We start from the raw sequence: 23,041 nt of genomic DNA, 5'->3' as shown, positions 1-23,041 counted from the left end.
TGCTGTGCCTGTTCTGTGATGGGGCAGTGTGCGTGTGTGTTTTTGTGTAAAGCTTGTACTGCTGCTGCCCGTGCTGTGCTGTGCCTATTCTCTGATGGGCAGTGTGTGTTTGTGTGTGTGTGTGTGTGAGAAAAGCTTGCACTGCTGCTGCAAATGCTGTACCTATTCTGTAATGGGGCAGTGTGGGGGTGTGTGAAGCTTGCACTACTGCTGCCTGTGCTGTACCTGTTCTCTGGAGAAGCAGTGTGTGTGTGTGTGTGTGTGTGTATGTGTGTGTATGTATGTTTGTCTGTGTAAAGCATGTACTGCTGCTGCCTGTGCTGTGCCTATTCTGTGATGGAGCAGTGTGTGTGTGTGTGAATCTTTCACTGTTGCTGCCTGTGCTGTGCCTGTTCTGTAATGGGGCAGTGTGTGTGTGTGTGTGTGTGTGTAAAGCTTGTACTGCTGCTGCCTGTGCTGTGCTATGCCTATTCTGTGATGGGGCAGTGTGTGTGTGTGTGTGTGTGTGTGTTTGTGTGTGTGAATCTTGCACTGTTGCTACCTGTGCTGTGCCTGTTCTGTAATGGGGCAGTGTGTGTGTGTGTGTGTGTGTGTGTAAAGCTTGTACTGCTGCTGCCTGTGCTGTGCTGTGCCTATTCTGTGATGTGGGGCAAGGTGTGTATTTGTGTGTGGGTGGGTATGAAACTTGTGCTTCTGCTGCGTGTGCTGTGCCTGTTCTATGATGGGGCAGTGTGTTTGTGTGTGTGAATCTTGCACTGTTGCTACCTGTGCTGTGCCTGTTCTATAATGGGGAAGTGTGTGTGTGTGTAAAGCTTGTACTGTTGCTGCCTGTGCTGTGCTGTGCCTATTCTGTGATGTGGGGCAATGTGTGTGTTTGTGTATGGGTGGCTATGAAGCTTGTACTGCTGCTGCCTGTGCTGTGCCTGTTCTGTAGTGGGGCAGTGTGTGTGAATCTTGCACTGTTGCTGACTGTGCTGTGCCTGTTCTGTAATGGGGCAGTGTGTGTGTGTGTAAAGCTTGTATTGCTGCTGCCTGTGCTGTGCCTATTCTGTGATGTGGGGCAATGTGTGTGTTTGTGTGTGGGTGGGTATGAAGCTTGCGCTTCTGCTGCGTGTGCTGTGCCTGTTCTGTGGTAGGGCAGTGTGTGTGTGTTGTGTGTCCACTGGACCTGAGATTTCCTTAAGTCTATGAGACATCCTGGGAGTGTGACTTTTTTGTAATTCTACCTCTTCCTCTGTTTCTCAGGACTTGGTAAAGAGTCATCTTATGTTTGCCGTGAGGGAGGAGGTGGAGGTGCTGAGGGAGCAGATCAAAGACCTAATGGACCGCAACTTGCTCCTGGAACAGGAAAACTCACTGCTTCGATCCCTTGCCAGTCCCGAACAGCTTTCTGAGCTGCAGACCCGGCTTCAAGGCACCAGACTGGGCCTGGGGCCGCCTGTGAATGCTGGTTCCGCTTGATGCCTCCCGCTACTGCTCTGGGGAGAGCCGGGGAGAGAGAGAGAGCGAGAGGAAATGGGGAGGACTTCCTGAGCCCCCACTCCACAGGGGGAGCCAATCAACAGGACTCCATGTGGAGGTCTGGATCCACCACCTCCTTACCCCAAACTCATCAACTCAAAACAGGAGTGTCAGAAGAGGATGAGGAGGAAATCCGACCTCAGACTTTCAGAACTGTTGGCAGGCCTGGATCTCTCTTGAAGCAGGCATTTGTCACTGCCAGGGCCGTGTGGTGTACGAGTTGGCCCTGTTAAGGGAGCTTTCTCTGCAGCCTGCAATAAGTCTGAAGAACTGCTATTCTCTCTGACTGGAACCATGTGTAATGTTGAAAAGGAGAACTGCCTTTTACTCAGGCTGAAATCCATGTGTGTCATGTCAGCTGAGAACTGCTGTTTCCTCCATAATCGGGGCTGTACTATTAATGGCAGGGTAATCAGATGACCCAGATCTTCAGCTGCCTCTCTGCACTTGGCATTTCTGCTTTTCTTGGAGACCCTGGAACTATAAGTCCAGAGCTGCACCAGGAGTAAGACCAGGACTGGATCAGCCCATTGACGATGTCACAATGCTAGCCTGGTACCACTGGTTAAAGGAGAACTGCCATTCCCTAGGACAGAACAGATGAGCCTAAACTGTGGAGAAGGCTGTTCTCCTTTGCTTTTGGTGAGCTTAGCATGGGTTGTAGCTCCATGCTAGGCTTGGTATGCATCGCTTTCAAGAGAGCAGCACAGCAGTTGGAAACTCCCTGCAAGCAGAAGGTGGTCTGGATTTATAACAAGAACAGCTGGACCTCTGTTTTAGAGCACTCAGCCCAAACCAAGAACCCTCCCATCCACCCTCTTCCCTTATTCTCCATGACTTCCAGTGGTCTCTTCAGCCACATGGCACTTAGGGTTCAATGCAGTGAGCTATGTTTTATTTCCCATGATGCATTGCAAACAAGGCTACAGTTATACAGCCCATTCTGTGGTGCCTTGGGCCAATCGGATGGCTGGACTGGCTGGGTATTATGAAGCACTTTACATGATCAGCCGCTCAGGTTGATGGCTTGGCTATGCATTCTTAAGCACTTTGGGTGCTCAACCAGTCGGGCTGCTGCGTTGGCTAAGCACGGTATTGCACCTTTGAATGTGCAGCCCATGAGACTGGGCAGTAGGCTCTGCTGCCCCTCCGGTTGATTAGTTTCTGCCTCATTTCATCCCCTTCTTGCCCCCTGGTTGCTCTCCTCCCCATTTCTCAGGGTTGGGTAATCTCCAGCACTCATAGACACCCATCTGCTCGGGTTTTCATGAATAAATATGCACGATAGATTTGCATACAATTGAAGCAGCATGCCTGCAGCTCTATCTCATGCTTATTCACTATGAGAATCCTGAAAACCCAAACAGGTAGGTGTTCACGAGGTTGTCTACCCTTGCAGTCCCAGCCTGCATTTCATACTGGTCAGCTGGGGTGGCACTGGAAAATCCCTATGCCTGAGTCAGAATTTAACAAGTCAGTATACCTTTGTGCAGAGCTGCAAAGTTACCCAGTTCTAGGAGGGAGACTTTTTGGCTTGTTCTGGTTTTGAACTTATATCCCAAAGCACGATGGTATTTGTAAGGCCCTGATTCTACCCATTGAATTCAGTGCTGCAGGTCCCATAATGCATCAGGATAAGGTTGTTAGATATCGCAGATTGGTGTAAAAACTCCCTCCTGGAACAGTAACTGGGCAGCTCTGCTTGTGGGATCCTCAGCTTTACCCCTCCAAAGACAGGGTGTTACAATAGGCCATGTCACCAATGAGCTGAATGTAGAGTCAGCTTAAAAGGATTGATCCAGTCCTGGTTTTACTCCCCCCCCCCCCCCCCCCGTGCATGCAATGCCGTACAGTGTAAAACTCAGAATGGATCAAATTATTCACCTGCTGATGCCAGGTCATCAGGGGCAGGCTGAGCTGGACCCGATTGTACCCTCGGTGCATTTGTCTATTCTTAGCGACGCAGTGTTGGCTTTAACTTCTCGTAATCTGGGGGCAGAGGGAGGAAGGGCCCCTCCAAGGATTCAGCGGCAGGCAGGGGAGCAGGGAGCCTTCCAAGGAAGCGCCGTAGTGAAAGGGGCGCTGCCTCCTCTGCAGGGGAGCCCTCTCCTTCAGCTGCTGCACAACCCCATTTGAAGATGCAGGGATGGGCTGGTGGTGATTCTCCGGTGCTCCAAATGCCGCTAGTCCATTCCTACCCCTTTAAGGAGGCGGGTGCAACAGGACACTGCTGCTCATGCTGAGCGGCGCTTAGAATGAAGGGCAAGGGCCACCGGGATGGAGAGAGAGGAGGCAGCGTCCCTTTCAGCCCTGCATTTCCCAGCTGCTGCCCACACTGCCGTGCAGAAGTCTGGGCCTAGAGACAGGCGATTGGGTAAAACCTGGACTGGATCGGGCTGTCCCGGAGAGCCACAGGTGCCCTTCCTGTCGGCTGCAGGTGCTGACATCTCGCATATCCAGCCCTGCCAACCCCCCCCCCCCCCCCCCCCCCCCCTTCAGAACTGATGGCCTTGCAGTTTCCTCCTTTGGCTTCTTTGGCCTTCCAGTTCTGTTGGCAGCTGCCTCTGCTGGGCTCCAGCACCCTGTTCATTCATTCACAATCACCCAGGCTACTTCTTCTAGCCTTGCAATCTCCCCCAGCCAGATGCACTGTGAGCATCCTTTGCCGATGACACTGTCGTGATGAGGCTGAGACTCCTGGCCCCTCTCCCCCCCTCCCTAAGTGGCTGTGAATGCCACCTCTGCAGCCTTCCCAGCCCTCGCCACCCTGGGGAAAGTAAGAGGGATCTGGGAATTTAACCTGCATCGGAGCACCCAGTATTACCAGTGAGTCACAGGGCAAACCTCGGGCTCTTTTTTTTTTTTTAATTTAAAGAAGCTTTATTGATTAAGGATACAAGACAGCTTCTGCCCACTGCCCCCAAAATAAGTGAGCCTATGTCTTCACTTCGTACACCAACCCAGGCTTTTTACTGCAGAAGTGCCGATGGAAGCCGTCAACTCTGCCTTGCAGACTTTATTTGTGCCTTGGTTAATGGTGGCTGCTCTGCACGCAGACCCCATGCCTGTCTGAGCCCCACGGGGAGAACCTACTCATGCAGGAAGAAAGATATTTCCAAAGAGGCAGTGCATCCTTGCCCACACTGAGCATGCTGCTACCCAGGGATGTGCAGCATTGCAGCTCAACAGGGCATGCGCTGCAGTGCTCTTCCCTCTGCGGATTCGCGGCCTCTCTCTAGGCTGGGGTTGCTGGCGGCCTGTGAGAGGCTCTGCCACCAAACAGCCCTTAACCTCGTGCTGAGACATGAGGTGGCAGCCTCAGCTGTCAGCGGGATCCTTGCCCAAGCTTAGGGATCTCACAAGTCCTCCCAGAGGGGAACGTCAGGTCCCAGGACATTAGGAAAGGGCACGAGATCTACAGGTGCTGACCCTGATCCCGGAGGAAGACTTTAGTGCGATCACATGCCTTTCTGACACCCCCTACCCCCCTTCCATATCCGTGATGCAATTTAAGTCTTGTAGTGCCAAATTCACATGTGTCCTGGGGATCTAAGTTAAAAAAAAAATCAGGTCAAGCTTCCCCCAGAAACAGAGTCACTTACCAGCCTGGAGATGACCATTGTATGTGCATGTGAAAGGCTGTAAGTGGGAAAGTAAAGCATGTTTCTCGCTGCTATTCGAGTTTCCAGTATCCCGTCCTCTTGATATGTCTTTTTAATTTCCAGGTGTATGTAGATATCTGCAGAGAGCAAAATAAAATCATCTGTTCTGCCTTAACAAATTATATGCACTGAACTGCTGTCTTGGTGTATGCTGATGTTTATTTATTTATTTAAAAGATTTATGACCCGAACGCTCCCCTGCTCATGGTGGGGAACCAGGACAAACATTCCTAAAATCAGGACATTGTAGTTCTGCAGAGATCATTCCTTGAGGAGAAATACTGGGTGATCGCAGCTGAGAGAATATGTCACTGTCAGAGCTCCCTCCGACACCATCGCTGACCCGTCACTAGGATCCCTGTCAGAACTCCTTCTAACACCATAGCTGACTGGTCACTAGGATCACTGTCAGAGCTCCTTCCAATACAGCCGCTGACCAGTCACTAGGATCACTGACAGCACTTCTTCCAACACCAGTGCTGACCGGTCGCTAGGATCCCTGCAGAGCTCCCACCAACACCATAGCTGACCGGTCATGAGGATAACTGTCAGAGCTCTCTCAGGCTGATCACTGACCAGTCACTAGGATCCCTGACAGAGCTCCCTCAGACACCTTTGCTGACCAGTCATGAGGATAACTGTCAGAGCTCTCTCAGACCAGTCTCTCAGACCAGTCACTAGGATCCCTGACAGAGCTCCCTCCGACATCATCGCTGACCAGTCACTAGGATCACTGTCACAGCTCTTTCCAACACCATCAATGACTGGTCACTAGGTATCACCTTCTGAGCTCCTTCAAGCATGTCACTGACTGGTCACTAGGGTCACTGTTAGAGCTCCTTCCAGGACCGTTACTGACTGGTCAGTAGGTGTCACTGTCAGAGCAATTCTTGGATTAGACTCCCCCAGGAAGATGAGGATATGAGTGCTGCTTTAGCAGCACCCCTAATAGGGTTGTCAACGATTCCATGTCAGAAGGGCCAGGCTGATCCAGTTCTGGTTTTGCTCCACTGCATGCCTGGACTCATAGTTCCCAATTTTCTTAAAGAAGTCTATGCATGCAGTGTAGTAAAACCAGGACTGGATCAACCTGTTTTGAAAACACAGAGCCAACTGGCAACCTAAGGAGCTAGAGCCCAAGCCATAAGCAGACCAGGACTGCAGCCTTAAATTGGAAAGGTGAGCAGAAGCCCCAGTAGTTTCAGTGCAACAAACACCCCTGCATGGCTTTGTGCATGCTCAGGGTGAACAAATAAGCCACTAACAGGCCGATACAGTACAGTGCGCTCCATCGGAGCGCACTGTTAACCTGCTATTGGACGCGCGTTTTCCCTTACCCCTTATTCAGTAAGGGGCGAAAAACGCGCATCCAACCCACCGAACCTAATAGCACCCTCAACATGCAAATGCATGTTGACAGCCCTATTAGGTATTCGTGCGCGATTCAGAAAGTAAAATGTGCAGCCAAGCCGCACATTTTACTTTCAGAAATTAGCGCCTACCCAAAGGTCGGCGCTAATTTCTTCCGGCACCAGGAAAGTGCACAGAAAAGCAGTAAAAACTGCTTTTCTGTGCACCCTCCGACTTAATATCATGGCGATATTAAGTCGGAGGTCCCGAAGAGTAAAAAAAGTTAAAAAAAATGGAAGTCGGCCAGCAGCTGTCGGGTCAAAAACCGGACGCTCAATTTTGCCGGCGTCTGGTTTCCGAGCCCGTGGCTGTCAGCGGGCTCGAGAACCGATGCCGGCAAAATTGAGCGTCGGCTGTCAAACCCGCTGACAGCCGCCGCTCCTGTCAAAAAGGAGGCGCTAGGGACGCGCTAGTGTCCCTAGCGCCTCCTTTTGCCCGTTTCTACCGTCAGGCCTCATTTGAATACTGTATCGCGCACACAGGCGAGTGGCCTGTGCGTGTGCCGGGAGAGTGGGCGTTTACTGAATCGGCCTTTGTGCGGTCACCAGTGCAAGACAGGCTAGCTTGTGGGAAAACAGATCTTTCCTGATCCCCTCCCCATTGATCCCTTGCCCCTTTGCCCCCGCTGCCTTTTCACAGTGAGCCTTTCTGGGCAGAGATCCTGCTGTCCTCACTATACAGACACTACAGCCTTACAGCCAAGCACATATGATGCAACACTTGGCAGATCCCCGACCATTCAGTCCAGTGGAGAAAGAGAACTTGTTCCCCAGGCACTCCTAGTGCTGCAGCCCCCTCCCTCAACACCAGACACTCAATGATACAGCCCCTTCCCCTTCCACCACGTACTCAGGAATACAGCTCCCTCTCTATATTCGGCTTTACAGCCCTCTCTCCTTATTTCAGGCAGGGAGGAAGAGCGGCCTAGTGGTTAGAGCAATAGGCTGAGTGCCAGGGTTCAAATCCCATTTCTCTCCTTGACACACCCTGGGCAAATCATGTTGTCTCTGGTACCCTCTTAGAAGGTAAGCTCTTTGGGGCAAGGACTTGTACCTGAATACTTATTATCATTGTCAGTGTGCATACATCCAGTTGTACTATAAAAGTATTATCTTTATTAGCAGCGGATGCAGTAATTTATAACACAGCAGAATGGAATTTAGATAAATCTCCCACAGGATTCAGAACAGACTAGAAGGAAGCCACCCCATTACAAGGCAGTTCTGACATAACGGGGTCCTATGACATCATAAGAGGCACCAGGAATCTAGATCCTGGAAGGCACAGAATGTTGTTGCTTGGCCGTGCTGGGTTTTTTTCTTTGCCACATCACAGGTTCCCTACTCTGCCGTAAGTCTGTCTGTCTCATTCCTGGAAGCCATCCTGCCTGAGGCAGTCCTGCTTCCACCCGCTGGCAAGTGAAGGGTCGCAGAGCCGGAGGCACCATGGGAGTCCCTGCAGCGAATCTAGGGATGCTGAGCAAGCCTTGGGTTCCCCCGGGCGCAAGGACAGAGGCAGAGCTCCCGCTGCAGGGGCAGGGAAGTCTGCTGTGCTGCCTGCTGACTAGTGCACTGGCTCTGCTGCTGCTCTGTGCTGCCCGGGTCCTGTGGGTGCGCTGGAAGAACGGTGCTTGCAAGGTATCTAACTGCAGCATTCACGGGAGTCATTTCCTTCAGCCAAGCATTCCCAATATCTCATCGGAAGAAAAGTCCCAGTGCAGTGACAGAATCTCACCTGAGAAAGTGATGGCATCTCTCTCGTTACAGTGAGGGGTCCCGTCTCCTAAGACAGTAATAAAGTCCACAGTCTTTTCTGTGAAAGCGAGGAGGTCTCTGTCTAGAGTAGCAAGAAGATCTCCCTGTGATGGTAGCAGAGTCATTCTGGTTAGAGATTATCCCTGACGAGAGCCAGATGGCTCATTCTGACCCTTCTCTCTTTTCCCCAGGTTTGCCCTCGTTGCTTGGTCACGAATCCCACCAGCACCAGCAGGTCCAGCCTCTCCTCCAGCGATGTCATGCACGCCTGCGCTAGTGCCTCCGTCGCGAGAGAGGAGGCCTTTCTGCGGGAGATTTTCTACATGCTGCAGCTGGTCACCGCCGAGATCAGAGATGTCCTGAGGCAGGAAGAGATGAGGTCTCTGCGCCGGCAGGCCCGATGGAAGAGCAGGAGAAAAAAGAGCTGGTGCCCCTGCCACCAGCCCAGAACAGACTCCCACGCCGTCTTCCACTCCCCCTCCTCATCCCGGAGACTTCACAAGACATCAGAGGTTTTCCACAGTTCACACACCTCAGGATGAGGTTTGGGGGCAGAACAAGTGAGGAGGAGAGCTGGTTAAAACCTGTAGGCTGGCAGCGGAGAAGTCACCGAATCTCTGCTTCAAGCCACAGTCCCCACTAGCCCAAATCCTTTCCAGCCCAGAACCGAACACTGGGACATGGATGGACTTTGGACTGAAGTGTCTCTGAAGGCCTTGCATGGCAGGAGACTGACAGGATGGGTAGCCTTCATCTTAGAGGCCTCAGGCTGGAAGTATGAAGGGATTGGGGGAGGGGGGGGCATACATTAATGGCATTGGACTAGATAAAGGAAACTAGACACCCGAATTGCACCAAGAAGTCTTGTTGAAAATCTGTAAGGGAGGGGATCACACTCTAGCCACGTTAAGGGTTGTAGGTCGTAAGCACAAGCGCAGCACAGAGGACCCACATCCTTACACCGAGGCCAGCCACTGCTGGATTTTAAGCATATGGCCTTGGAAAGCCAGTGTTAGTTGGCATTCGCTCCACTGTGCTGGCATTGGGCACGACGGTCCTGGTTTATAGAGGAAGGCCTTGACAAGTTGCGCCAACTGAAGCCTACCCAGCTACGTGGAATATGTCAGCAGCTTGTGTGGCAATAAATCTATTTCAATGTATGACTCATCCTGCTCCAACAAATAGTGTTTATTTTATTGCTTTAGATTCAGCTCATGCCTTTCCATTGGTAGCTGACGGCAAGTTATATTCGGGTACAATTAGTAACTCCTTGTCCCGAGGGCTTGATTTACTACGGTTTTTTCCCCCCCTATGGACATAGAATGGGGAAAAAAGCCTTGGTAAGCGAGACCCTAAGTTTGTACTCGAGGCAATGGAGGGTGGAGTGATTTGCCCAAGGTCACGAGGAGTGGCAGCGGGATTTAAACCCTGGCGTCCCTGGTTATTAGCTCACTGCTCTAATACTGGGCTATGTCTTGAATTTCTAGTAGTGTAACTTTTGAAAAAGGAAAGAATGGTGTTAAATGGAAGCTTTTCCTGGCTTACACTAGGTAATATTTCTAAATTAGGGGCTGAAATTGCTGGAGAAGTCTCCAGCAAAGTGCAGGAACTGAAAATAGCAACGGAGCGCAGGGGATGAAAAGGCTGCAGGAGACTCTGGCAAATAGAGAGTGGGGTGCAGGGCAGGTTTCATGTAATACCCAGAGGAGACTCCAGCAAAATGCAGAGCACCGGGGCCCCAAAACGCCAGGGGAGACTCCAGCAAAATGTCCAGAGTGCAGGGGCTGAAAATAGGAGACTCCCGAAAAATGCAAAGGGGCTGAAACTGCCAGAGGAGACTCCAGCAAAATACAAAGAGTGCGGGGGCTGGAAATGCTAATTCTGTAGGTTTCATTTGTAAGACTTCTATTGTGTGCCATCACATGGATTAAACGTGATGAAATGTTTGTTTGCTTGTTCTTCCTCATCACAAGAATGATTTCTTGTTTTGATCGTGAAACAATTGCTCTTTCTTTTTCTAAACTTAGCTCCTGCAAGAATGAGTCAACCCTCGGTGTGGGGTTTAGGCTTGTTTCTCGGCAGCCTGCCTGGTCCTGCTTCTTATGGCATGAGCCAGGATACGCCTGATTTGTAGAGGCACTAAGCACTCATACCCACTAGGTGGCAGCAGAGGGTGGCAGATGCATGGAACAGCCTCCCAGTGGAAGTGGTGGAGACAAAACCAGTATCTGAATTCAAGAAAGCATGGGATAAATAGTTATTTATTTTGTTTGTTTGTTTGCTTTTATATACCGGTGTTCGATTTACATATGACATCGGTTTACAAATACATTATGACAAGTACATATCACATCGGTTTACAAATAAATTATGACAGGTACAGTAGATGATTAGAGAGATGTCATAGGAAGTAATGGTTGCAACATGGGTAGAGGAACAGGGCCATAACGATATCATAAATAGTTGTAGTATTGGAGTGTCAAAAGATGGTATAAATAGGAATGGTATGACAGAGGATCTCTAAGGACGTGATAATTATAATGCTAAATTAATTGTTTTTAAATCATTTTCATGTAATGATATAATCATGTTATTTGTTATGCATTATTTGTTCCTTTTCTCTCTGCCTATCCTTTAATCAATTACTGTTATCTTTTAGTCCTTATTATTCCCCTACCCTGTTCTATGTAATTTTCAATCTTCAGTTTTGATGTAAACCGATATGATGTTTCACACTAATACCGGTATATAAAAGCTTCCAAATAAAATAAATAATTAAAATTGGATGGATGGGCAGACTGGATGGGTCATATGGTCTTTTTCTGCCGTCATGTTTCTCAGTTTCATGCCACGAGGTATGGCATGCACGGCACTGACTTTAGGGAGAGAAAGAGGGTAACCAAGTTCAAAAAGGGATTAGACAGGTAGGAGGTACGATTAATGCAGGCTCAGTCCGAGGCTGTGGCCTACACATGATGGTTATATAGACACAGAGTCCCAGAGCAAATGCAGACACAGGGTATTCTCAATGCTTGACTGCCACCTAGTGGCTGGAACAAACCATTACGTGCTAAGCTGAATACATAGATTTCTGGAAGGTAAGTCAGCAATAGGTATTATACATTATTTTGTGTATGAAGTTAAGATAGGCCCAGACTTGCCACTATGTACAGTAAGCCTATGCCTAAGGAGGCAAAAAGCTCTGAGCAACAGTCCAATTGATTTTTATTGCTTCCCAGAAGCAGCCCTCTGCTTCCTGCTCAGCCACTCTCTTCCCAAGTGGCATGCAGAAAACAGAAGAGGAAGGGTGAGAAAGCAGTCAAAGAACAGCAAAGAAAGCTGCTTTGCTCCCTAATCCATCCCCTCCTCTCCCGTCCAGTGCAGGGAGGGGAAGTAGGGAAGGCAACAGCACCAACAATACCAAGGGGCTGCAAAAGTCTGAATCTCACTCAGCAGTGAACAGTGCTTTGCTTCCTGCTCCATCCCCTCCCTTCCCAGGCAAACGTGCAGAGAACAGGAGGGAAAGGGCTGAGGTTGAAAAAAACAGAGTAGAGCAAAGAAAAGCTGCTCTGCTCCATTATTCAACTCCTCCCTCCTGTCCTGTGCAGGAATAGGGATGGAATGATGGGGGAGGGGGCTAAAACCTAAATCTGTCACTGGGTAAAGAATGCAGCAAAGGGTGATTGTTTTTATCTGTCCGGTGTATCCGTGATATCTGTGTATGCGTCTGCAGTTGGCAATCAAGGAGCAACGTAGACGGACACCTTTCCATGCCCAAGCCTATTCGTCTGTGAGCAAGTCTGCTGGCAGAGTGCAGGAAGCACATGGACACAGGTGGACAGTAGATCAGTGCAAGCTGTACTGCTCACAAGGAATGCATTAATACTTCAGAGAGGAAGACTTTTCCCAGCTTGTTTAACGCAAGTACCAACTCATCAGTTTTCAGTCTTAGGGTTATAACCCAGTACTGGGTTGTAGCCCCATTTCTGATGCTCCTTCTCTGTGCAGCTCAGTCCCTTTGAGCCATGCGGTGCCTGTACTCTTGGCTTGAAAGATCTCACTGAGAAAACAGCCCTGAGGCTAAAGGTACTGCATGGCTCAAACTGCAATACCTGTACTCTCAGTGCTGTTCTCGTGACCAGGGCCGAAAAGCCCAAGAGTACAGGCTCCCTGCAGCTCAAAGTGACAGATGTGCTGAGGGGCATTAGATAGTGAATGAAGGAGGGCTTTTGGGAGGGGAGAGAGGTGGTGAGAATGAGCAGAGGGCAGGGATGGGGAAAGTGAGCAAGGTGTGGTGTAAAAGTGAGAACTGGACCCTGGTGAGGGGATGGGAGTGAAAATGAGCAATGAGGGCTGGGGAACACCTGTGCAGGACTGAGAGTAAATGATTTTTTTAATTGATTCCTGAGGAAAAAATGTTTGAAAACCACTAGGCTAACCAGTCTGTTTTTAGGATATCCGTTGGAAAGTTTCTGCAGTAGCCGGATTTTAAACTCGCCCAAGCAGACAGGAATCCTCCCTTCCTTCTTCTAGCTCAGCGATCCAGCCCACGGTTTCCATGTCAAGGTTGGCATTGGTAGAAAAATGTGTTTCAAAATAATCTACAAGGAGCCATACAAAAAGGAGTAGGTAGCCTAGTGGCTAGAGCAGCAGACTACGAACCAGAAAAAGAGACAGTTCAAATCCCAAGGCCACTCCCAGCGGAGGTGTTTTGTTGGTTAGTAAGCCAATTTATTTATTTAAAAAATGCGTACTCCACATATCAAACTCTACAGAGGATCACAGCTTACAGTCACAAAATAAAACAATCATAGCCTTAAGACCTCATATAACATAAAAGATTTTAAAATCAAAATAAGAAAACATGCTGCACTCATTGCCCAAGATATTTCATTTAAATTAGTCATACACTTCCACAACAACTTGTTCCTGAACCATCAGGAAACAGCGCTCAGAATGACAAAACAGGCTGCACGATGTTTCTCTCCGGGCTAGGAATTTACTGAGCGGACCTGCCCCAAGCAACTGTAAGAAAATCAACCATTACCATGTTAGAGATGATCAAAATCCACAAAGGCCAGTGACAATTAAAAAAAAAAGTCTTAAATTGCTTCCTGAATTGTAAGAGGGAAGTTTCTCTCTTCAGATCATAGGAAAAGGAAAATTGACTCTTACCTGCTAATTTTCGTTCCCGAAGTACCACGGATCAGTCCAGACAAGTGAATTTATGCATCCCTGCCAGCAGATGGAGGCAGAGAATAAAAGCTTTTCAGGCACTGCTACTTAACCAAGAGTGCCACCTGCAGTGCCTCAGTGTTGACCTGTACCCAAGCCAATGTAGAGGATAAAACTTTCCAGTTCAATAATCTTACCCCTTCCATGACAAACAGAGAACTCAGGTTTGGAGACTCCTGAACTGGAGCCCCTACCCTCAAAAAGCAATTGGAAAAACCAGTTGGCACCATTGGCTCAGCCTATATACATGTGGAAAGCTCTGAATTAGATCTTAATCACAGTTATAACAATCTTTCGGAAGCAAGGGTTGGGCCTCTGGACTGATCTGGGGTATTCCAGGAATGAAAATTAGCAGGTAAAAAACAATTTTCCTTTCCTGTTCATACCCCAGATCAGTCCAGACAAGTGGGATGTACCCAAGCTCCCCTACTCTGAGCAGGACTCCGAAAGACCCGCTCGCAAGACACTCTCCCCATACGTCACGTTTTCCCACTCCCGAACATCCAGTCGATAACATCTGGTGAAAGTGTGAAGCGTAGGCCACGTCACAGCTCTACAGATCTTCTGAGGCGACACCAGCTGACAATCTGCCCAGGAGGTTGCTTGCATCCTAGTAGTATGCGCTCGCATCCCTACTATAACCGGAGTCTCCACATCCACCCTCTTTTCCAATTTGTCGCATGACAGCCATCATGAAAGAATGGATTTGGATTCCCCCTACAGAGGTAAAAGAAGATGATACTCTTCTGACAACAGATCCCAACGGGACAAAAGCACCTTCTGGAACGATCGCCTGTGAGCAAATGCCCATGGCACTAAATCTAGCGTGGAAGCCCTGGAGTCCAGCACCTGCAAATAATCCTAGACCCTGGCCACTGAGAGGTGCAATAAATGAATTAATTGCACCTGCAACTTCACTACTCTCTCTAAAATCAGGAATACTCGTCCAATCCAGGTGTCGAATCGTGGCCCCAGGCATTCCAAAGACCGGGTCGGCACTAGATCACTTTTCGCCAGGTTTATCACCCAACCCAGCGATCGCAGCCTTTCCATGACCCACCAGCATTTCTCCTCCAACTTTGCCCAGATGAGCCAGTCATCCAGATAAGGGTGATCCAGAATCCCCTTCCTTCTTAGGGCCGTCACCACCACCACCATCACCTTGGTGAACATCCGCGTCATCGTCGCTAGCCCCAAAGGGAGAGCCCAAAGCTGGAAATGCTGCCCTAATACCATGAACCTCAGTAACTCGATGCTCTGCGCAGATAGGGATATGAAGATAGGCTTCTGTCAGGTCCATCAATGCCAGAAACTCTCCCCTGTGGACCGCTGCTATCACCGTCTGCAATGTTTCCATGCGAAAACGTGAGACTCGCAGAGCCAAATTGACCTTCTGTAGATCCAGAATAGTCCAAAAAGTGCCCTCCTTTTTGGGAACCATGAAATAAATCGAGTACCTTCCCTGACCCTGCTCAGTTGGCGGGGCTGGAACAATTGCATCCAGCCTTAGTAACCGATGCAGTGTATTCTGAACTGCCTCTCGCTTGCTTCAGGATGAGCAACGAGACTCCAGGAAGGCTTCTCTGATAGGGCATGAAAATTCTAAAGCATAACTATCTTTTACTACCTCCAGGATCTATTAGTCTGACGTGATCTTGTTCCCCGTAAAAGCGGTCTAATCTTCCCTCTTATTGCCTCTACGGAAGAGTGGACCTTTCTGGACTAATTGTGAGGATTTTCCTCCTCCGGCCCCCTGACCGGAAGAATCACTGGAGGGTCTTCGGACACCCCGAAAGGACTACTGCCTTCCCGAGATTTGCTTCTGCCCAGAGGCTAAAGAACTCTTGCCGGACCGAAAGTGCCTCGTATCCTGAAAATGGGGACAGGACGGAAAATTATTCTTGCCACTCTTCTTATCCTCTGGCACCCTATTTCCTTTTGATTTCCCCAGATGTTTCATCAGCTGGTCAAGATCCTCCCTGAAAAGCAGCTTCCCCTTAAAGGGGAGATTACAGAGCTGAGTCTTGGACCATTTATCCACTGACCAGTTTCACAACCACAATAGCCTGTGAGCCGCAACTGCTGAGACCATATTTCTGGCTGACGTGCAAACCAAATTATACAGTGCATCCACCACGTAGGCTACCCCGGCCTCCAACTGAGCTGCCTGCATGGAATTGGCTGCCTGGGAGGAGTCCTTTCCCTAAGCCTTCTATACCCAGCATAAACAAGCCCTCTGCATCAGACTACCACAGACAGCCACATGCAGACTCAAGGCGGAAACCTCAAACATCCGGTTTAACTGAATCTCCAATTTACAATCTTGCGCATCCTTCAGCGCGGCCGACCCTGCCACTGGGATGGTCGTCTTTTTGGTCACCACGGAGACTGAAGCATCTACTTTTGGGTCTCCTCCGTCAAAGGGTATAATTTTGTCATTGCCCACCACAGGAGAAACCCATTCCTATTCACTAACTTCTTCACCTTTTTGGCACTGGAAAAGCCCTAGGGGGACCATGAGGCCCATCCACCACTGGGTGTATCCCTTCATTATCCAACTCCTCTTGAGAGACCTTAATTCCTAATTCCTCCAGGACCTGCGGAATAAGAGGCCGCAACTCCTCTTTCCACCATAGGCACTGGATCGGCATCTGGATTGCCATGAGAATCGTCACTCACAGGACCGTTATCCCCCGGATCCTCCTGTAGGTCATCCGAGTCGTCCTTTTCCTCTCCTGCGGCCCGTTCGAGGCCCAGGTGTCCGAGCAAGCCTCCAGACCTTCCATATAGGGCCATCTTAACTCTCTTAGAAAGAAGTTGCAGCTGCCGGCCCACGGGTTGCTTCCCCCCTGCTCCTGTCCTAGCCAAATAGGCCTTGTGAAGGAGCAGAACAAAGTCCACTGAAAAATCTTCCAGATCCGTGGAATCCTCGGCTGCATGCTCCCTTCAGACTCTCCCTCCTGTTCCTGGCCCTTCAATGCAGATTGGACCATGGGAGAAAGTGGAGGAGGGGTGTTCCTGTGAACATCCTGCTTCTTACCGCCGAATTTACCACACTTCCCCCCAGGGACCTCTGCAGCGGGCCCTGCCAACCTGGTGACTCTCTTCCTGCTGGCTGCCTCAGCAGGTCCCCCCCCCCCCCCAAGGTCCAGTGCATGCAATGCAGGTCCCCCCCCAAGGCACAGTCCATGCAATGCACGGAAGAATTAAGCCAGCCGTGTACCATAAGCTCTGTAGGTTCCCCCGCGCTGAGAAGTCGGCACCATTACAAAGAGTAGGAGCAGTTTACGAGATTCAGTCAATCTCAGGAGTTTAAAGGATGGAAAATACAGAAGGTCTCGAAAAGGAAGAGTGCAGCATGGGCGATACGATTTTAAGACAAAAGGCACAATCCACTGAAGGGCTTGACATGGATTTAATATTACTTGTAATGCATTTTATTATAGTTTAATAAACAAGTTCAAACAAAAAAATAAATGTAATAATTTTAAACCTAACTCTCCAGATAACGCATAACTAAAGGAGCAAAAGCAGAGTAATAAGTTTGTCAGCTGCTTTTTTAATAAGTTGCTGAACTGGACGTGATTGATGGCCTTTAAGTAAAGACAGCGCTTGCACAACTTGATTAGCAGAAGACCGGACACATTGCCAAGGAGGTGGCACTATGAGAAAGTAAAATTACATTAAAATGAGTTTACATTTATTCTCGATTACATTTTTTTTTTAATAGAGGCCGATCGACCAGGGCAAACGTTCATGTGTTGTCGACAAAAAATGTCCTTGAAACTGGGCGCTGATTGGCCGGCGGAAACGTTCTATGATCACGCCGCTTAGCGAAGACTCCAAATCCCGGCCTGCTGCGAGGGAACGTCGCGCCCGGCCCGTCGGACTACAAGATGTCCGTCGCCCTGCCTTGCTCATAGAAGACTCCGGGTCCTGGCATGCTGATAAATGGCATCACATAATTTCTTCTCGGTCAATGGATACCGTGCTCTCTCTTTTTCTCTTCTTTCATATAAATCGTGTGTAAATCCGTACATGCCACGACGTGTGGTCACATCCAGTTTCTGTCAAACGAACGTAGTGTGCCCCCCCCCTCTAAGTATACTTCCAATCTGTAATGTTGCATCCGGTCTCTGTCGGCATTCTCTGACTGGAGGTACTACAAATTCCGACATGCCCCGAGATGAGGTTATGTCCGGTTCTAGTTCTATTCGACGGCCCCCGGTATGAGATCACGTCCGGTGCCTGTCGGACGGTCCTGCGTGTACTACAAGTCCCGGCATGCCGCGGCATGAGATCACTGCCTGTCAGACGGCCCTGGCAGGAGGTACTAGGAGTCCCGTCATGCGGCGAGGTGAAGTCAGTGTGTGCTTGGCGTTGCCGCGCTTCGTGAGCGTGTCTCGGTCTTTCGGGTTTTGGGGCTCCGGTGCTCTCCGGGACGCGCTCTGAGCTGCCTCCGCCGCTCCCCAGACGGTGCCATTGCCGGGAGATGTGATGTGGAGACCGGACTGGGTGAGTGAGGGAGACCCTGACTCTGTTCGTTGCTCATGGAAGCGGGGGAAGGGAGGAGGTTGGTTGGTGACTGCAGGCCGGTTAGACCGACCTCAGTGACGGAGGCTCTTCTGAAGGAAAGGGAGCTGCAGTGTACGGTGAATCTAGCGGGCAGCTCGGTAAGATCGTGTCAGACTCTGCGGAGCCATTGCTCCGGGTGACTTGAGAATCAGATCAGCGGCTGCCAATGAATGGGGTGTAGTTGTATTTCAGTAGGGCTTTTATACCGCCCTATACAGGAGGTTCACACATAACTTGAGCAAGCTCTTAGAGGAGTGTGAGACTGTCAAATAATTCTAATGTATAAATAGGCCACGAGAAACGTTTTTCGGTGTTAAAGGAAGTTGTAGAACAAGAGGACATGGTCTGAGGCTCAAAAAGAGTAGACTAAAGATCAATAAAAAAAAAAATGTTGTTTTGAAAGAGAGAATGTGTCTGTCGCTGACCAATATATGTGTGCTACTGATTGTACTGCCTGTTAGTGTATTGCTGATCTCCTGTACATATACATAGCTAATGTGTACAGTTTTTAATGTCTCATTAGCATGTGTCATTAGTGTTTGTGATTTGTCATTAATATGTATGTGTCTGAGACTGGGAAAGTCAGTGCTTATCCATGGGAGTGAAATATAAGAACGAGTTTTGCCATGCTGTGTCAGAACAAAGGTCAATCAAGCCCAGCATCTTGTTTCCAACAGTGGCCAATCCAGGTCCCAAGTACCTGCCGGGATTCCTAAGTTCAGTAGATTTCATACTGCTTATCCCAGGGACAACCAGTGGATTTCCCCTGGTCCACTTTAATAATGGTTTATGGATATTTCTACCAGGAATTTGTCTAAAACGTTTTTAAACCCAGCTACACAAACATCTCTTACCACATCCTCCAGCAATGAATTTGAGTTTTATTATGCACTGAGTAAAAAAGTATTTTCTCCTATTTGTCTTAAATATACTACTTGGTAATTTCATTGCATGTCCCCTAGTCTTTTTGTACTTTTTGAAAGGGTAAACAACTGATTCGGGTTTATCTGTTCCATTCCACTCCCCTCATTTTATAGACCTCTCATATCTCCCCTCCCCTGTTTCTTCTCCAAGCAAAAGAGCCCTAACCTCTTTAATCTTTCCTCATAGGGGAATTGTTCCATCCCCTTTATCATTTTGGTCACCCTTCTCTGTATTTTTTTTTTCTAATTCTGCTATGTGGAGGAAGGAAATATGAACATATTACTCTGACTCTAATAGACCTCCACTGGCTTCCGATTAAACAAAGGATTGAATATAAAATCTTATGTACTTTATTCAAATCCATAAACTGTGAACAGACAGAATGGTTAAATGCATCATTACGTATACATACACCCCATCGAAATCTTCGATCCGCGAATAAAGGACTACTCGTGATTCCATCCATTAGATCTGCCCATCTTTCTGAAGTTAGAGAACACGCAATCTCCATAGCAGGGGCGAAGTTATGGAATACTTTACCCCTTGAACTTAGAATGCAGAAAGACATAAAAATATTTAAGAAAAGATTAAACACTACTGTTCAAACAGGCCTATAATTTAACCAATACCCAACCATTAATCATTTAACCGACAGTTAAATTGAATTACCTTCTACAATAAGACTAATAAAAGAAATAATTAGTGTTGCAATGTAGGCATATTATATTTAACTAAATATGTGTTCATGATGGTTATGTTACATTATTTTGTTATTCTATGTTTATATTTTATTGATATTAAATTTTTGCTATTCTTGTTATTTATTAAAGTTAATATTAGATTTTATATTACTTACTACTCTAAATTGTTACCGTATCTTAAGGACGTTTTAATTTTTACAATGTATCTTATAGTTTATTTTAATGTGTTTAAATATATTTTTTTTTTTTTAAAGAGGCTTAACTGACTGAAATTTTGGATGTATATCATACGACCGCTACGTACACCGTCTTCATTGTTTGTCAGACAGACGGTATATAAATAATAAATAAATGTCTTTTTTTGAGATGTGGTGACCAGAACTGCTTGCAGTATTCAAGGTGCAGTTGAACCATGGAGCAATACAGTCGTCATGATATTCTCTGCTTTATTCTCCATTCCTTTCTTAATAATTCCTAGCATTCTATTTGCTTTCTTAGCAGTCGCCGCACACTGGACAGAGGATTTCAACATATTAGCCATGATGACATCTAGATTTTTTTCCACTCCCAGTATGGAACCTTGATTCATGTAACTGATTTGAGTTCCTCTTCCCTATGTCCATCACTCTGCACTTATCCACATTAAATGCCAGCTGCCATCTGGATGCCCAGTCTCTATTTCACAAGGTCCTCTTGCAACTTCTCACAGTCCTCTTGTGATTTAACAACTTTGCATAATTATATGTTCAGGAATTTTGTTCTTTATTTATTTAACATTTTTCTATACCGACCTTCAAGGTTGAATACCATATCAGGTCGGTTTACATCGAACAGGGGTAGATCAGTATAACGTAACATAACATAAGGAGCAAATTTTGTGGTAAGAGACAAGAGCAGAGAAGCAAAAAGTTACATAATAACAAGGACCTTGAACTTGGAAGCTGGTTCAGCTGGAAAAAGAGAAGCCTTAAGAAGGTATTAAATTAAGTACATTGTGATATGTCCAAACTAGTAAATGAGGTGAATATTGGCGGGGCGAAGTTCCATATTCAAAAGCTGAGTAGTTATCTAGTGAAAGTTTGATGGATCAGGGAAAGCTTGTAAGAAGAGCCAAGTTTTGAGTTTTTTTTTAAATGTAGTTAGGCACGGTTCCATTCTGAGTTCTGAGGGGAGGTTGTTCCAGATGGATGGACCTGCTGTAGAAAAAGCTCGGTCCCTGGTAGAGATGAGTCGTGTGGCTTTAGATGGCGGGGCTTGTAGAGTTCCTTTGTAGGTTTCCCTCATTGGTCTGTTGGAAGTGTGGAGTTTGAGTGGGAATTCGAGGTCGAGATGGAGGAGGTTATGAATTGATTTGTGGATTAGAGTTAGCGATTTGTGTAGAGCCCTGTAACTGACTGGTAACCAGTGAAGATTACGGAGGATGGGCGTAATATGGTCTCTCTGGTTGGTGCTTGTCAAAATTCTTGCTGAAGCGTTCTGTATCATCTGTAAGGGCTTGGTTGTAGAGCTTGGTAGGCCGGTGAGGAGAGAGCTGCAGTAGTCAATTTTGGCAAATATTAGAGATTGGAGAACAGTCCTAAAGTCATGAAAATATAGGAGAGGTTTGAGTCTTTTTAACACCTGAAGTCTGTAGAAGCACTCTTTAGTTGTGGTTTTGATCATATTCTTTAGGTTAAGACGGTTGTCTATAATTACTCCAAGGTCTCTCACATGAGAGTGGGTGAGAAGGTGTTTGTGATGAATCTGAGATGAGAGGTTTTCTTGGTTGGAGGAAATGAATAGGAATTCAGTCTTAGATGCATTGATGACCAGATTTAGACTGTTGAGGAGATTAGTGATGGCTTGTAAGCTGTTGTTCCAGAGTGCGAGGGATTTGTTAATAGATTCTGTTATGGGAATCAAAATCTGAACATCGTCTGCGTAGATGTAGTGAATGAGGTTAAGACTAGTTAACAGTTGGCAAAGGGGAAGGAGGTAAATATTGAAAAGGGTAGGTGATAGGGATGAACCTTGTGGTACGCCAAGAGCGGAATTTGTAGATGGTGATTCCTTATTGTTGATTTTTATAATAGTTTCAATCCTTTTTCTCAGCACTGCCAGGTACTTGTGACACAGGCTGGCCACTGTTGGAGACAAGATGCTGAGCTCGATGGACCTTGGTCTGATCCAGCATGGCACGTCTTATGTTCTTAGACTATATTGCCTGTGAAAGATGCTAATGGGTGGTAACATGCTGTGTGATGTCATGTTTTACTAGTGAGTGTTGCTACATGTATGTGCATAGGGACTGTCTGTTGACTAAGGAAGCATGTCTGAGGCCATTCAAGCAAGTTAAACCACAGGTGGCGAAACAATTTATGACATACATAAGATTTCACCAGTAATCCTTGTATTAGCAAAATAAATCTGTGGATGGGCAGTTGTTACTTGATCATGAAACGGAGTGTGATTGTATTAAAAAAAAATCTTTCAGTGGTTGACAGATGCATATTCAGTAGGGTGCCTAACTGGCATAGCATATTTATACTTCTCAACCTGCACAAATCTAGCCAATGTTCAAACAAAAGGTAGTGGAGTTCACGCATAAGATTTTAGAGTGGGAGGATCCAGCTGTCTTGGTACATGTGAGTACCAGTGACATAGAAAAGTCTGAAGGCTATATTTAGGTTTCTAGGTGATTAAACCAAAATCCAGGATCTTGCGGGTTCCATACGCAGGACCCTAGAGGTAAGCTGAGCTCTGGAATCTCAATGTGTGGATGAGACAATTGTGCAGGGAGGTGGGTTTTATATTCATTAGAAACCTCGAAACATTTGGGGAAGGGAGGAGACCTCTGCCGGCCGGATGGCTCCATCTTAAATTAGAACCCATCTGCTGGCATGAACATTTATAGAAAAGCTAGAGCAGCTTTTAAACTAGATGGTGGAGGAAAACGTGACAGTCATTTGGAGCAGGATATCCTCAAAGGATACCATTAAAAAAGGGAGATTAGGTTGTTCTGATAGTAAAGATGTGTAGAGAAACCAATTTCAAATTGTGAATCAACTTCTGGTAAGTGACTTGTGAAAGAATATGTTTAGGTGTCTATATGTAAATGCCAGAAGTCTAAAAATGAAGATGGGAGAGTTAATGTATGGCATTAGATTAACTTCCACTGATGACCCACTTCCTCATTCATAACAACCTTTACGATGCTATTGTAGAATATTTGACCATCATACTAGGCATCATTGTGTGGTTAGACAGCCAATGTCACTCA

At 47.4% G+C, this 23,041-nt stretch overlaps 2 protein-coding genes across 5 annotated transcripts in view; both read left to right on the top strand.

The window, feature by feature from the left end:
• The window catches only part of TSC22D4 (TSC22 domain family member 4), a 101,154-nt gene extending 95,849 nt beyond the window's left edge, over positions 1-5,305 (top strand). For 3 of the 4 annotated variants that reach the window (XM_029580487.1, XM_029580489.1, XM_029580486.1), the window contains one exon: positions 1,246-5,305. In XM_029580487.1, coding sequence (XP_029436347.1) covers positions 1,246-1,461 — 216 coding nt within the window. In that variant the 3' untranslated portion in view covers positions 1,462-5,305. The remainder of the gene's footprint in view (positions 1-1,245) is intronic. The other variant, XM_029580490.1, reaches the window with a different exon arrangement.
• Positions 5,306-17,886: 12,581 nt separating this feature from the next.
• Positions 17,887-23,041, top strand: part of LOC115077847 (probable cation-transporting ATPase 13A3) — a 78,176-nt gene continuing 73,021 nt past the window's right edge. Inside the window, exon 1 of the mRNA XM_029580176.1 lies at positions 17,887-18,097. The gene's annotated coding sequence lies outside the window, so the exon portion shown is untranslated. The remainder of the gene's footprint in view (positions 18,098-23,041) is intronic.

Source organism: Rhinatrema bivittatum, chromosome 16, assembly GCF_901001135.1.
Source record: "Rhinatrema bivittatum chromosome 16, aRhiBiv1.1, whole genome shotgun sequence".
Lineage (NCBI taxonomy): Eukaryota > Metazoa > Chordata > Amphibia > Gymnophiona > Rhinatrematidae > Rhinatrema > Rhinatrema bivittatum.
The sequence above is the reverse complement of the archived record's forward strand: the minus strand, read 5'-3'. Positions and strand labels throughout refer to the sequence as shown.